Source organism: Mastigoproctus giganteus, chromosome 6, assembly GCF_048544385.1.
Source record: "Mastigoproctus giganteus isolate SK-2022 chromosome 6, ASM4854438v1, whole genome shotgun sequence".
NCBI classification, from domain to species: domain Eukaryota; kingdom Metazoa; phylum Arthropoda; class Arachnida; order Uropygi; family Thelyphonidae; genus Mastigoproctus; species Mastigoproctus giganteus.
The window spans coordinates 225,996,859-226,013,968 of record NC_143580.1 but is presented as its reverse complement, the minus strand read 5'-3'; the positions used below and the strand labels follow the sequence as shown (position 1 = coordinate 226,013,968).

The 17,110-nt window shown below is 35.1% G+C and overlaps 1 protein-coding gene across 1 annotated transcript in view; it reads right to left on the bottom strand.

The window, feature by feature from the left end:
- LOC150085043 (uncharacterized) overlaps window positions 1-14,329 on the bottom strand; it is a 31,843-nt gene extending 17,514 nt beyond the window's left edge. The window contains exons 1-2 of the mRNA XM_090375731.1: window positions 14,229-14,329; window positions 5,864-5,994 (exon numbers count right to left, since the gene is read on the bottom strand). Of these exons, the coding sequence (XP_090231857.1) occupies window positions 5,864-5,994; window positions 14,229-14,244 (147 nt within the window). The 5' untranslated portion in view covers window positions 14,245-14,329. The remainder of the gene's footprint in view (window positions 1-5,863; window positions 5,995-14,228) is intronic.
- Window positions 14,330-17,110: the final 2,781 nt, after the last annotated feature.

Genomic DNA, 17,110 nt, shown 5'->3' with positions numbered 1-17,110 from the left:
ACTGTGTAGTCAGATGTTTGTTGTTTTTTTTTTTGTTTGTGGGCTTTACAGCACAATGGCAACATGGCCATAATGTGCCTAACTATCGTAGAGTTCAGTACTTTTTGCAGTACTTTATATTTGTCAATGTTAACATGAGAGGTGGCAACTTCAGTTGCCACCTCTCAGCCCATCTGCTCAACTTTTCTAAATCCTGTTGCATCAGTTTTTTTTATCAATATGGTTTGCAGTTAAAGTTTAGAGTGCATTATAGATTTGTATCTGTTTAAGGAAAGTAAAGATTTTGTCCACCTGTGTGCAGTCAGATATGAAGTTTTCTGAGCAGTGCAGACAGTCTGCATAGTGTCTTGTCAATGACATATAGGAATTTTTCTAGCAGGGATAAGGAGGTGATTATCCCCTTGTATGAGGCAATGGCCAAACCACACCTTAAATACTGTATACAGGTCTGGAGGCCTCATTTTAGGAAGGATGTAGAGCTGCACAAACAAGTAGAGAGAAGGGCAACAAGATTGTTGAATGGAACAAAGGGTTGCTCTTACGAAGAAAGGCTGAAATTCTGCAAATTGCCATTTCTGTAAACTAGGCACCTGTGGGGTGATCTGATTGAGGTGTATAAGGCCTTGAATTATTTGAGCAAGCTCAATGCTGAGGTGCCTCCATAGCCAGGTGGGCAGGGGCAGCAGTGCGGAGCACACGCTTCGCTTCTTGATTAGACCGGGGTTCGAGCCTGTGACCACAAAATACTGAGGATGCGGAAAGGTCAGGGAATGATCACCGCATATCCCCAGGAGCAATATGGCCTTATTGTTGCTAATGCTCCTAAAAACCAAATAACAACATAACATCAATGCTGATGGGATTCTTCCTCTTGCCCAGATTAATCACCTGAGTGGACATAAATTCAAATTTAGGAAAGACAGTTGTAGAATAGATGTGTGGAAATTTTCCTTTAGCCATCAGGTGGTTGATTGCTGGAACAAACTTCCACCTATCGTTGTAGAAGTCGACAGCTTAAATAAATTCAGGCAGAACTATATAAACATTTGGTGTGAATGGATGGGTGAAATGGGAAGGGTTTTTTTTTTTTTTTTTTGGCTGATGCTGTATAAGCTTGCTTTCTTGCATCATATGCCTCTACTAATGCTAATGCTGTTTCAGTAGCGTACTGTCATTAGTGTCATTAACAACCCTGCCAACCTTCTTATTGTCTGCAACCTTAGATATTAAGTCTGATATACCTTCATCAATATCATTAATAAATGCAGAAAACAACAATGGACCCAACACTGAACCCTGGGGGGATTTCCACTAATAACATTAGTCCACAAAGAGCAGTGTCCATTGATTACCACTCAATCATCCATAGCAACAATTTGCTCTTAATGCCAAACTGCTCCAATTTGTACAGTAGTCTTCCATGTGCAATAGTATCAAAAGCATTCCTAAGATCCAAGTATATGATATCAAAATAATTTTTTGGATCCAGTTCCTTTGTTACCATGTCATTTTTGTTTACTTTCTTCACTCTGTTCCTTTTACAACCTCAAAATTAATACTATCCTCCTCTTTTATCTATAGATAGGGTCCCCATGCATACCTTAATGTTTCATAATAATTTCTCTCCTGTTAATCTCATATGATATTGTCTATTTTATAATCCAAATATGTTATTTAATTTACATATGTTTCCATACGTAAATATGGTAAACATATCAATTTGCCCCACAAATTTGCTCCATGTATTAATTAAAATTAATAATGATAGAAATAAAATATGAGATTTCATTCTGTAACCTTCAAATATATCAAATATTTTCTATGCACTATGATATTGCAACTGGCTGCCTGCTATGTAACATAAAGTATGCCTAGTTTGAACAGTTCTGATGAAAAATTTGGTACAATAAATTAATGCAGAAAACAACAATGGACCCAACACTGAACCCTGGGGGGATTCACCTATGCAAAAATGCACTGCTTTACAAATGGAAAAAAAAAAAAAACTGTAGCAAAAATCATGACTGATTATTACAGGAACAAATCAAGACAGATTTTGTTTTCCCTCACAAAAGACAAGTAGATAAGGTGAAACTCGTTACCAAAAATACTGTGTCGAGTGCACTCCCATACTGCAAATACAGTTAAAGATAAAATAAATGCCAGAACATTCACTTTAAGAAAAATGTGAAAGTTTTGAAAAATATTGCAAATGCAACATCAGACTAACATCAGATTTTCAGCATATATTCTCCCAGTCTCTCATAAGGTTTTAGGTTCACTTTTGATTACATGGTATTCTCTCCCAGCTTTGCCCTCACCCCCCCTAAAAAAAGCTATATAAATCAAAGTATGTTTTGGCTAAATATAAAAATAGCGAAAAGCTTAAAGTGCGGTACTCACCTTGAATATAATCTGCAATAGTTTTATGAAAAGACTGATGGCTAAATATAAGTTGGAATGGTTAAGTTAATGCATTAAGGTGGGATGAGATTTAATTTAACGGAATTTTAATAAAAATTTCATAAAACTATTGCAGATTATATTCAAGGTGAGTACCGCACTTTAAGCTTTTCGCTATTTTTATACTTAGTCTATTATCACGGTACTATAAGAATTCTATAACTTTATACTAGTATGTTTTGGATATTCAATTATTACTTCAGAACGAAAAGTCGGTTTGACACCAAATTTCAATGTATGTTTTTTCAGTATCTGGAAAGGTTTTAGGTCCAATTTTGATTTTCAACCCTTCTCCTCATGCCTCTCATACATAAATATAAATTTAAATTTAAAAAACAGTTCTGACCTGATCCTTTTCAAAATTTCAGAACTTATCTGGAATACTCTTCTATACCTATCCTCCACCACATAGAGAGAGAGAGTTGTTGTTGTTGTTGTTGTTATTTGGTTTTTAGGAGCATTAGCAACTAAGGCCATATTGCTCCGGGATATGCGGTGGTCATTCCCTGACCTTTCCGCATCCTCCGTATTTGGTGGTGACGGCTCGAACCCCGGTCTAATCAAGAGAGAGAGAGAGAGAGAGAGAGAGAGAGAGAGAATCAGCTAACTATAACCAACACTGAAGAAGACTTTATAAATTTATCCAGTTATCAATGTCCATCCAGTTATCCGTCTCCGAATGAGTGACAGATGGCAAGGCATCTTGCTAGCTAAGCTGCCACAAGGGATTGAGGTGCCTCCGTAGCCAGGAGCAGCAGTGCATAGCACATGCTTCTTGATTAGATCGGGGTTCGAGCCCATGACCACCAAATACAGAGGATGCGGAAAGGTCAGGGAACGACCACCGGATATCCCCGGAGCAATATGGCCTTAGTTGTTAATGCTCCTAAAAACCAAATAATAACAATAACAAGGAATTGTTAACACAAAATATGTGGGTGGTTCAATAAAGAATTGCCCTCACCTACTTCCACATATCACAGAGTCATGATATTTTGTGTGTAGCATCATGCATATCTCTATACTAAAGGCTCCTAAAAACCAAATAATAACAATAACAAGGAATTGTTAACACAAAATATGTGGGTGGTTCAATAAAGAATTGCCCTCACCTACTTCCACATATCACAGAGTCATGATATTTTGTGTGTAGCATCATGCATATCTCTATACTAAAGGCAGGGCCGTGCCGTGCTATGATACAGAGAGGCGGCCGCATCAGGCGGCACCGTAAGGGGGCAGCATAAGCAGCGAAATCAAAATACAATTAAACCATTAAGGGGTGGCATTTCGAAGACTTGCATCATACTGAGAAAATCTACCGCACAGCCCTGACTAAAGGTGTAAAATTTCAGCCCTGTGTCTTAATTTGTTTTTCTCTTATAGAGCTGAACGTGTGATGAAATAGCATCATGGACAAAGCTGAAGCCAGAGCTGTAATCCAGTATCTGTTCTTGAAGGGAAAATCTCCTAAAGAAATCTACGAGCAGATAACTGCTGTATATAAGGATGGAGCCCCATCCTATGGCATTGTGAAGCACTGCATAGACAGTTTAGGTGTGGTCGGACATTGGTAGAATCTGAGCCCATTCCAGGTCATCCTCATTCAGCCATTGATGGCAGCACAATCAGAAAAGTGGAGTCGTTAATCATGGAAGATCACTGGATATCTGTGCGTGAACTGTCCCAGGAGGTGAAGATTAGTGTGGGCTCTGTTGAAACAGTCCTTCATGAAAAACTCCATTTACGGAAATTGAGTGCAAGATGGATTCACCGATTATTCACTGGTTTCCAGAAGGCTGATCTACAACAGAAATCACAAGAGTTGTTAGTCATGTGGCAAAAAAATGAGGAAGACTTTTTCTCTCATCTAATCACTCAGGATGAAAGTTGGATACACCATTTTGATCCTGAAAGTAAAAAGCAGTCCATGGAATGGCAACATCATGGTCCCCCCCCCCCAAGAAGGCAAGAGTCCAAGCATCAGCAGGAAAGGTCTTGCTGACAGTGTTTTGGGATGAGAAAGGCATAATAATGACTGATTACCTGCCAAAAGGTAGAACAATTACAGGTGCCTTATTATGCCAACTTACTCACAAAATTACAGGAGAAAATCAAAACATGTAGGTGTGGCATGCTGTCCAAAGATGTGAGAATGCTTCAAGACAATGCCTCAGTTGACACTTCTGAAATTGCAACAACACAAGTGGCCACTTGTGGATATGAAATACTGCCCCATCCCACTTCCCTGATGATGAGACACTCATTTCTGCAACAGAGTCATGGTTCAAAGACCAACCTCACCACTTCTACAAAAACAGCATCTGTAGCCTCATCCATCAATGGGAAAAATGTGTAAATCTGCACAGTGGCTATGTAGAGAAGGACTAAAACCTGTGCCAAGCTAGGTCAGGGCGATTCTTTATTGAACCACCCTCGTATATGTATAAAATAATAAATTTAAAATTCATACAAAAGGTTTGATTTATATATATATATATAAATAATGTGTGTTTTGTAACATAAATAAGGTGTCTGTGAAAATGGAAATGAAAAATACACAAAGTGCCTAAACTAAGAGAAGTTAAAAGGATAGTAGAAAATGGAAGTGAAGTAGTGGTGAAAAAGTGAAAGAATTTGAAAAACTGGGACTGAGGAAGCAAACAATATACAAAAATATTTTTATACAAATAAATAACAAAAATTAAATAAATAAATAACACTGTATTCATATATGGGAGGGGAATTTTAGCAAGAGGTTGAATCAAGGGATGGCAAATATGCAAAATCTGACTACAGTAAAAGAAGCCAGGAATTTCATCGGGGGACTACTCCTGACCATGTATCATGCACTACATTTCCAAACTTGTCTACAGTATTAAAGAAAGGGCGGGAGCAAAAAAAAAAAAAAAAATATATATATATATATATATATATATATATATATATATATATATATATATATGTGTGTGTGTGTGTGTGTGTGTGTGTGTGCGTGTTATTTGTGAGGTTTTTGTATAAATAATTTGTATGAAAGTACTTGCCTATCTTGCAACTGGCTACATAGATAGAGCTAGTAAGTACAGTATATACATGGCTAACTCCATGTCAAGTGGCCTAACTTTGAAGATGGTCTCTGCTCGACCATCTTCAATTTTGTTGAAACTTGGTGTAACAGGTTTCCAAAGAAGCTGTGCAAAAATTCGGTTCAAAATATAGTATGCTTGAGGCACCAACACCTCTTTTGTGGAGGTCACTTCTGTTACGCAGAGCAAATCACAAAAATTTTTTAAAGTTTTAAGTGTTACTGTTGCACAACATTGAGAGGTAGTGCTCTAAAACTTGGTACTTTGTAATAACTACAATTTCATTTAAAATACTAAAATCATTTTTAACCTACCTCCTTATCTTTCTGAGATAACTCAGAAGTTGCAGACAGTAAACATTCTATCCCTTCTTTTCTTTCCAGGGGAATAACTATTCCTAGAGACTGCTGCTCTATGACATTTTCATTCTCATCAACATCAGTTTCTAATAAACAAAACAAACAAATGTCAATGTGAAACACTATAGTGGACTCTAATTTCAATATTTAAAATTGAAAGCTGATCTGAATATTTCTCAATCAGCTGAAGCCTCACATAAGGCTCATTTTTTTTTTTTTTTTGTTTTTTTAGGCACATTTGCTTAAATATATGCATTAGTGCCTCCTGTCTTCAGCATGTTCATCCATCCATCCATCTGCAAATAACAACTCGACTCCCAATGGACTGGTTTTCATGATATTTTATATTGAGGCCTTTTAAAAATATTTGTTTCCAAATTTCATTAAAATTAGCCAAATAGAAATCAAGCAATTATTATTATTTTTTTTCATACAATTTGTATATAAAAAAGAAATTCATAAATTAAATGTAGTATTATTAGCTTTAAACAGCCTATGCATGCTTTACAAGTACCGTTATGTAAGACTTGCAAACACAGTGTTGCTTACAAAGATACATATGTATGCAGAGAGAAAAGAACTAATTTGACATGAAAACTAATTTGTATTTTTTTTTTTTCTCTCTCTTTTGCATTCTGAAACCCACTCTGTTTACCATAACTCTTACAATGCTATTTAAGAAAAGAGCATCCTTGGCTGCTTTATCAAAAATTAAAAATATGTACACTGAGAGTCAAAATGAATTCTCACACTGACTACAATTGCTCATGTGAGCACCAACAAATTGCTGTTGACACAACTAATCTCATGGCAAACCTTAAACTCCCCTAAACAGTCCTAAATTACTGTCAAAAAATTAATTGTTTTTCAATATTTTACATCTGTTACATTTTTAATATATGAACAGAGTAACACATCTTGTTTATATTTATTCTCACAACTTGAAACAATTCTAAACATACAGTCAATTGCTCGTGGTATTGATAAAAGTTATTTAACAAGTTCAAAACTACTGACATGGATATGAATTAAACAGCACCCATATGATGTGTTGTAATATATATAAGCAGTCATTCTTGAGCTGTCAATAAACAAGTACTGTAAAAGAAAAGGCACAAGATATTAACAACTGCTCGACATCGGCATACTGATCCGACCTCTGAGCTATTTGCAACAATGCTTCTTTCTTCTTTTTTTTTAATAATTGCCAACTGTGTACTGTAAAGACTTGGCACACAGTTTTATTTGTGTTGAGGTTAGTTTATGAAAATGAAATAAACTTTAATAATTTGAAACTTAAAATTTTTATCATAAGTTTGTTCCATATGCATAAACTAACCTCAACACAAGCAAAGAACAAATAAAATTGTTGATCAAGTTTTTACAGTGAATAATTGCAATTTAAAAAAAAAAAAACTGCTGAAAATAGCACAGAGTCCAATCAATATGCTGATATTGAGCAACTGTTAATTTCCCATGACTCTGCCTTTATAGCACTCATTTACTGACCACGTATGTGCATCACAGTACATCACTTTGACAACTATATGCATCAGTATACATGTTAAATCTTTCTTTAGGTAACCTAACCAAATTATCATAATCACGTAATGTATCCTACGGTACTGGTCATGTTGTGCATGGTCTTCCATGAGAGTATAGTGGTTTCATTTATTCAGAAAGGTCTGGATTCAAATCCCATGAAAGAACAGAGGAATTCTTAACGGTGAGACAAGATAATAAGAGATTGACTAAATATAGCCCCTCTTCATATCAGGCTACAAACAATTTCAAAGTGGAGGGGATAAAGATTCCCCCATGAGTTCTTGAGGTTTGGTTTTCAGATTGTAAACATGAAAATTGCCTTGTGAACATACACTTGTAGAGACATAATACACAGTGCAATATGGCCTTAAATGCTAATGCACTATGATGTTGTACAGTGTAGTGCATTAGCATATTACAAGATTTGGATTTTATTGGCACATTAGCAACTAAGGCAATAATGCACCAGCATATTACAAGAACTTTTATGTATATTGTAATGCATAAAAGTTCTTGTTTATACTCTGGCATTACCACTAGGCCATAAGTATTTGTGTCAATTACTCTGACAATGAATACAATAATTAACCACATTTAGTGGTCACACAGGCTTGAATCATGGTCTGCTTAAAGCAATTCTGCTTCTGCATCCTCACACCTGACCTCCTTCCTGACCACTCCACTATAGTTATTCTATTATTAATAATTAAATTACATATTTATAATTATTATAATTATGTTATTTATAACAATGACAGGTTACATATGATTACATTACCTAAAACACATTAATAATTTTTTTTTTTTTTTTTTTTTATGAAAACCCCAAACACGAAAGGTATCAAAACCTATAGTACTTAGTACCGTGCATGGGTTGAAGGAAAAGTATGAGGGGAGGGGAATGCCGGAAACTTTGCTCTAGAGACTAAACATGGGTTTCACCACTTCAAGCCTCCAATAAGCAAAGTGGTGGTATTTCACCGGTTGGTTACAACTTTTGTTTTAGGCAGTGAGTTGTTAATTACTGGGTAGTTGAGGAGACAGTTTGGCAAAATTAAATGAAAACACATAAGTCGATTCATTTCTTTTTATTTTTCATTAATAATTATTTTTTTTATATATTTGTTTTTATTTTTATTTATTTTATTTTATTTTATTTTTTTGGCCAGTGAAGTAAAAGCCTGGGGCTTCCTTGTACCATACAACTAATAATGATATTAAAGTGAGAGTATATGTTCAAATCAGGGACGTAATGAGGGGGTGGGCAGAGGGGGAATATGGGGCATATGCCCCCTTAACCAAAAAGCAGGAGGCATCCTACAAAAAAAAAAAAAATCAAAAGCCTGGTCGTCATGCCCCCTTATGATGATACCTGGACCTGGTTGCCATGTCTCCCTTACAACAATACCTGGATACACCACTGGTTCAAATAGCTGTTATTAGCAATGATAAACTATTCTCACATGAAAACACAAGAAATTTTGAGTCTATGGCCAAATATCATAAATGCATCTTGGCTTTTTATTAAATTATTATTTAATAATTAAAATGGCCTCCGTAGCCAAGTGGTCAGAAGCGGGAGTGCAGTGGCACACGCTCTTTGAGTAGACCGGGGTTCAAGCCCCTGACTGCTAAATACGGTCGATCTGCCAACCCACACTGGACCAGCGTGGCAGATTATGGTCCATTTCCCTCAGCATGAATTGTTGAGGAGGCTTCTATCCTGCAGTGGGTTGATAATGGCTGCAATTTACTTTTTCTTTTTATTTAATAATTAAATAAATGAAATGAATGTTATAAATGTAATTATAATTTAATTTTTATTACATATTTTAATAAAAAATTAAATCATAATTACATTATAATATTGACTGATTAAAATACTATTTATTGGAAGAAACATCGCAAGTTATATGCAAAAATTGTGATTTTTTTTTTTTGACAAAGATACACAGAATAGAAAAAAAATTCTGATTTTACAAAATCCAGTAGATATTATAAGTTAATATAAAATTTGCTAATAATTTAATAATAAATGAAAAGCAGTATAAGGAAGAAAATTAACAACGTATTAAGGACATCTCATCAATACTGGATTGGAGGTGAAGTTTAATTCAACTGAATCTGTCAAGTTTATAGCTGAAGCCTACTGGAAAGTTTCAATTGCTTTAAAAATTCCTTCAGGTATATATAATAGTTCCTTTTCAGGTTTCATTTCTTTCTCTTCTCTATTTTAGTAGCTGGTGCATCCCTGAGAATTTCAAAATCTAGTTACCAGACACAGGGCTGGATATTAGTGTTCGTAGGCCCTAGGCACTTTTATTCCAAAATGTGCTAAAAAAAAAGGGAAAAAAAAAGGTTAAAATGTTTCTTCTATTTTAAACACTTTGACTGTGAATCATGTCAATTAATAACCCAAGTTTCAACTATAATAAATGATAAACCATCTCAATTGACAGAGCGACCATCACTTTTATTCTTCTAGTTTCGAGAACAGTCACTAGATAGCATATGCATATTGAACTGAAGCTCCTAGAGCCGATAGCGCTCATGTTTTCTCAGCTCGTTTTTTGTTAGTCACAGTGAAAAGAGTGAACTGCTGTTTTTTTTTTAAATTTTGCCTTCCTTCGTAGGCCCTAGGCACTGTGCCTAATGGGGATTCCGGCCCTGACTAGACATGAATGTGAAAGAAATGACCAGCTGTCAGCTATCCACTAACAAATTTCACCACATAAAACGTGTTTCATCCAGACCATACACATTTAATGGCACCTGTCAATCACCCAATACTACCACTTTTCTCTCAGAAGTGATTTAAATGTCTTATTAACAGCAATATCCAAAGGCTGAAACTGCATTGTGATGTGGCAATTACATTTATAACATTCATTTCATTTATTTAATTATTAAATAATAATTTAATAAAAATTAATAAAAAGCAGTGATGCATTTATGATATTTGGCCACAGACTCAAAAATTCTGTGTTTTCATGTGAGAATAGTTATATCATTGCTAATAGCTAATAACAGTTATTTGAACCAGTGGCGTATTCAAGTCTTCTTGTAAGGAAGACATGCCAACCAGGTCCAGGTATCATCATAAGGGGGCATGGCGACCAGGCTTTTGACCAGGTATAAACACCAACTGCGAAAAGCACAAACAACACTTTTTTGTTTCCTCGATTAAGATGTCTGCAGGAATTCATTATTAAAAGTGAAATCAGATTGAAAAATCCACTAATAGTTCCTTTACTGGAACTATTAGTGGATTTTTTTTTCATGGAAAAGGCTAACTGCATACAGATTGTCTTTTAAAAATAATCACTGGAGCAATTTTAAGCCATCTGATGTTACAGATAAATAAACCACAAAAATTCAATTTTTATAACCTCTTATCCTGACTGTCACCTTTGTGGGTTAAATGGTGCTGGGGTTCTGTTCCCCCCAACCTAAAATATAGTATAATATTACTTAATTTATAATTAAATTATAAAATATTATAAAGTACTCATTATTAAATTACAATCCAAATTATTACTCTGTATTCAGTTTTTCTGAATATTTTCTCATCTCCATTCAGCACCTATGGCCAAAGCCTCGTTTGCCAAACCCTACTTATGTCACTGATTATCACCAAGAAGCAAGTAAGAGAAGAATGATGATATCCAGCTGAGGACCCTGGGTTTGCCAAGCCCATACTCACCAGATGTGAGCTCCTGTTATTGGGTTTTAGGTTCATCAGCAAGTTAGACCATATAGCACCATTTTGCATTGTCTGTAAAAGTTTGTTTTTGCATGGTGATTTGCATATTGTGCTGGCTGAAAATCCTACTCTATTCCACCTGAGATCAGCTAACTACAATCCCAATTGAAGAAGCCTTTAACAATCCCTCCAATCTATGACAGCACTTAAACTCAGACCTCTCTATATCAGTAAAAAGTGGCATAATTAATGAATAAGGATGGCACTTTTGTATTGTATTTTCTTTATTAACAATAAAGAAAAAAGAGGGCACAAATCTAAAATGCAATGATATTAAGTCCATTAATAACCACTCTGTCTCCTGACACTAAATCATCCATTTAAGTAATTTGCCTCCAAGGTCACATATTAGTTTACTAATATGTAGCAATCTTCCATTTGGAACAGCATCATAAGCTTGCTGAAATCTAACTGTACAAAGATAGGTCTTTGAATAAATCCCAGTAAGACTAAATGGACGGTAGTTGGCTCCGAGAATTATACAAATCTCACACTTAGAGTCAATTCGACTCTGACTGAAAAAAGTCAACAGTTATGTCTAAAAGGGATGATTCAACTGAAATAAAAAGAAGGGCCGAAACTGCAAGATTGGCCTTTTGCAAAATGAAAGGTGTTTTATGTAATCTGCAATTGGATCTGAATCTTTGACTAAGAGTAATGGAGTGCTGGTCCACACTACTCTATAGCTGTGAGACTTGGACATTAAAGAAAGCGGCAATAAAGAAATTGGAGGCATTTGAGATGTACGTGTATAGAAGAATATTATGGATTCCATGAACAGCTAAAGTTACAAATTTGAAAGTGTTGATATCCGTCAGCAGAGAAGGGAAATTGCTGTCTCTAATCAAGAAACAAAACACTTCTTTTCTGGATCATATTAAGCGACATCAAGGAGAATATGCAGTGCCACAAATCATTCTGACTGAAAGAATTAATGGTAAAGGGAAGAAGAATATAATGGCTGGATAATTTGAAGGAATGGACAGGCAAAAATGTGAAACAATTATTTCATGATGTTTATGACAGATGCTGATCGCCAACTGCAGATGGAACAACAGTAGGTGGCAGATGACTTTCATCAACCAGTGAAATACCACCACTTTGCTTATTAGAGGCTTGAAGTGGTGAAACCCATGTTTAGTCTCTAGAGCAAAGTTTCCGGCATCCCCCTCCCCCTATACTTCTCCTTCAACCCATGCACGGTACTAAGTACTATAGGTTTTGATACCTTTCGTGTTTGGGGTTTTCATAAAAAAAAAAAAAAAAAAACCTATGATGACGAACTCTACACTATCAAAATTGGGTTTGTCTTTATAATCTGGTAAAGACTGTCATTTATCAGAAAATCATTTAACTCACAGTTAGAATTAAGTACACCTTTGGTATCCCTCATACCTAAAAACTCCTCCAAGTGTGAATGTAGATGCAAAATAGTAATTCAGTTTTGTCAGCAACCTGAACGAGATCATCAGTATTTATGCTATTCATATCAAGTGGACAATGTGATTCAATCCTTTCCTTCTAGCATTAACATAGGCAAAGAAGTATTTGCTACTTTTCTTTGAGTTCTTAGGCAAAAACGTCTTGTAATCTTCCTTAACCTGTCTAACTCCTTAGTAACTTGACTGCAGACTAGTTTATACTTACTGTAGGTGTCTCTGTGACCCCGGATAATTTAAAATCATTCATGTAACTTTCTTCACTGCTACTAGTCCCATCAGTTCATCTTACATCCATTTACATCTAAACCTTGATTAAAAAGATTAGTAGCTTAAATTTCTTCCCATTTCAGCATTTGCATTTATTAATGTCACTGAAAAAAATTTAAAACTGACTAAGATTATTATAACCATCTCTGCAAACCCAAAATCCCTTCTGTTTACCCCTGACAGTAGTTATATCTTTAAATAACTCCCATATCAATGTACTGTAGTCACTGTTGCCTAGTGGTTCCTTTATCTAAACTTCTTAATAGCTGAAGAGTCATTTTGATAATCACATCAAGAGTACTGTTTCTCTTATTTCCATTATCACTGGAGACAAAAACTGGTGTTTCCAATATAACCTTTCAATAAAATGAAAAAGTAACAGGTGGACAGGAACCAAATCATCAGCCTAAAAACAAAAAGTTATTCATTCTCAGAAGTCAAAAGTAAAATTCATATTGACTGCTTTTCCTTCATGCAAAGGGACTATACATAAGGATTTTGTCTGTGCAGATATAACTATTAATCAAACTTTGGAAAAGTATGCTCTATAATACTTAAACACATTCATTGCTGCCACTGAGATATAAGAATCTGGAAACTGTTTCCTTCTGCATGGCACATGCCCAGACTCAGCATTGTCTATCCAACAACTCTTGACCAAGGTACGTATATTTAACTACGACAACAAAAACCTGTTTTATTTTGTTTTTTTCTTTTTTTGCTGATTGTAATTTGACTCAACTGCAGTTATTTATTACAACTTAAAAATCACGGCTGATTAACTTGTAATTCGATGGACCATTTAAAAAAAATTCCCTTCATAAGGCACAAACTTGAAGTTTTAATAGTATTTTAATAGTGTTCCTTCGCCAAAGATAATAATGAGATTATTATCATAACAAATTTTAACCCATTACTCAATTTTAAAGTCATAAAAAATAAAAACTGTTTAAAATGATTGTTGCCCAGTTTAGTCCGCAAAATTCCGGTTCTATCAATTGTGCAGAACGAGGTTATTTTTAAATTTGAGGTTGCGTAAGCTTTGTCCTTTGGGATTTAAAACCCTTTCAAATCCAAGGCCAGGGTTCATTGCACCTGATGAGCCCCTATCCCCAGGACCAACCCTGATTTTACTCAATAAATTTTAACAAAATGAGACGTGGAAACATTTTATTCGATTTTAACTAAGAAATAACAGATTGATTCACACGTTTGTATTTAATCAAATCATGAATGCTATTCGTAATCAAACTCAGATTAACTCCAGTAAAAAGCGTTAATATATTTTAAATCATCACCAAACCTGTGTAATGATGCATATCAATAATCTTCTTAGGATAACAAATCAACGATAATATAAACAAACAACGATCACCATGGCACTATCAAAGAATGAATGATACCACCACGCCACTTAAAGGCAATTGGAGAAATTAAATTCAAGGAAATGAAAATCCACGTACAATACTATTTTATTAATTAATTACAGAGGTAGGTGGTTCATCCGCTATAAATGATTCATGTACATATGAATTCGTTATTGCAAGAATAGATCTCACTTTAATCAGTATAATTAAAAATCTCATGGGCTGTTAATAATATATGATAAACATACAGGCATTAATAATAGCATGTGTCCTTTTACTATAGTTGACTTAAAAAATGCAGTTTCACCTAGCGCGCAGCGCTGTGGATAGAATTGCTGCTGACCCTGTCAATACCTTTAAGCGCATTGTTAAAAGGCGCTTAAAGGTTTTAAAGTTATCACCCAAAACATGGAAAAGTTTTACTGTTCATTTTGCCACCTCTTCCTCCTTTTCCCATTCATTAATAGGCTCTGACTCAAGCTTTTTTTTTTTTCAATTAATATAACTTTCTAATTTTCTTCTTTTATTTTAGGCCCAGGTGACTGGGCCTAAAATAAAAGAAGAAAATTAAAATTGCGAGTAGTGAAAAAGGCAAGTGCCACCAGCCACTCGTCGACACCAGTCATCTGAGCTCTTTCCATATAATATCAGCGTACTATTTACTAACTATTATTTTTAGGCCACCCGAATAATGAAATTCATCTGCCGTGTTGTGTTTCTTATGTCTGTTAATTGCGTACGTTGTATGGTCGATTTGTCTGTTTTCATGGACGAAAAGCCCCAGTTTCTGGCGGAAAAAACCTTGCTATCTACGCCTCAGACCAACTAACTCAGCTAAGGAGTGAAAAAAGCGCATTAAAGTTCCTCGTGTCATCGACGGGATTCGAACCCGGGCTTTTCCTACGTGTTGTCAGAAGGACGATGACAATACCACTGGGCTAACCGCGCAGAAAATGCACGGGCTACCAGCGGAGACAATAACAATCTACTATAATAAATAAATAAATAATAGTACCGATAAAAATTTCTTTCATATAAGATGAGGCCTCACCATTGCCTTATACAAGAGGATAATCATCTCCTTATCCCTGCTAGAAAAATTCCTGTATATCATTGACAACACACCATAAGCTACTCTTGTAGTCTGCTCAGAAAACTTCCTATCTGCTGCACAATTACCCCCAGTTCCTTTACATTCTCTACCAACTTGACCTTTGCATTCTCTATCAACTACCCGTCACGAGGTAGAACCCCTAATCAAGGAGAAATAATATAAGTAAAGTATAATAATATAAGTAATTCTTCATATACAACAGTTTTTCCATACAGATTTGTTATCTAACAGAAAAGATAGTGAAATCACAACACACAGTACATTCCACACTGCAAACAGTGATATTAATTTTTTATGTTGTTGTTGTTTGTAGTTTTGTAGCTCAAACGCTGCTTCGGCTATATTGCGCCTTAGTAATTCATCTGCATAGCAATTCTAATCTACTGTATCATTGAGTATCAGAAATTTTCTAATTAGGAATTTTAATTTGGAGATAGGATAACTTCTCCTGAGCCTGAAATCAACACTAGCCAGCGTGTTGTTTATATTCATTGTATGCCTATCTCCAAATCTATTAATACCCTAGGGTGAGGCAAAACAATTGCTTTTGGGGGTTCCTTAAATTATGTTAGAAATTCCTTTGCAGATTCAACTCTAAAAGTAGTGTTAAGATATTTCAAGATTAAATTTAACTTCAGTTTTTGAACTGAAAAAGGTAATTTGTATCCAACAAACATTGTCTTCTCTTATTCAGGTCATTTCAAAAGCTTATCTCCATTATAAGTCTCAAATTCCTGTTAATTAAGTTGTTTATTACCCTTATTTCAATTATATTTGTTGCTCGTGCCCATACATTATTTACTAAATAATTCAGTTGAGAATATAATATATATTCCCATAATATAAGGTAATTTTTGTTCTAAGATTTACCTTATGCTAAATGTAGTAAAAAAGTATACATAAAATCTCATTTTTTGTACTAATTTGTTATATGAATTGCCCAACTTAGACTGTAGTCAATCCAAAACCCAAGGTAACAATGATTTGATACTTCTACCACAGTTTCACCTTTTTAGCATATTTCAGCAGAAGAAATATTGAAGGAAAGAGGCTTTGATATAATACAGTCAGACAACCTCTGGAAACCAGGCGAAAGCCAGTTGTAATCAGCCTTCTGCACTAAGTGGGGCTCGGCTGTAGTCACCTTTCCTCTTTGAGAATATCTCGTGGGATGCAAGATGACTTTTCCTATTATTAAAGCCAGCCCCTTTCAAAATCGGCCATGTGGTAGGCAATGGCATACCACCACATTATCTGATGCTACAGAGACCATAAAAAAACCAACTCCAAAAACTGCTGTTAAAGGAAGACCTGCAACTAGATGGAAGAATGGGATCAGTGAACTTTTGGGCGTGACGTTTTGCGATGCCGCTCGTACAGCATATGATCGATGCAGTTGGAGGATTTTGTTGGTAGCCACAACAGCTCCTCAGGGAACTTTGTGACTGGAAGAAGAAGAAGACCACAGTTTGACATTTGTAATTCTGGAAATTCTGATGATGAAGGCATTCAGGTTTATGTAATTTAATAGGATGACTATCCAAGATTTGATGAGGAAGTCTAATTATCAAAATTTTGTTTTTTCAAAGATGAATGCTAATTTATTATCATGCAACCAGGTTTGTAAATGTATTACAACCTGCTGTATATCTTTAGTTATTTTTGTTAAGTTCTTTCCAATTGTGTATAAGATTATATCATTCG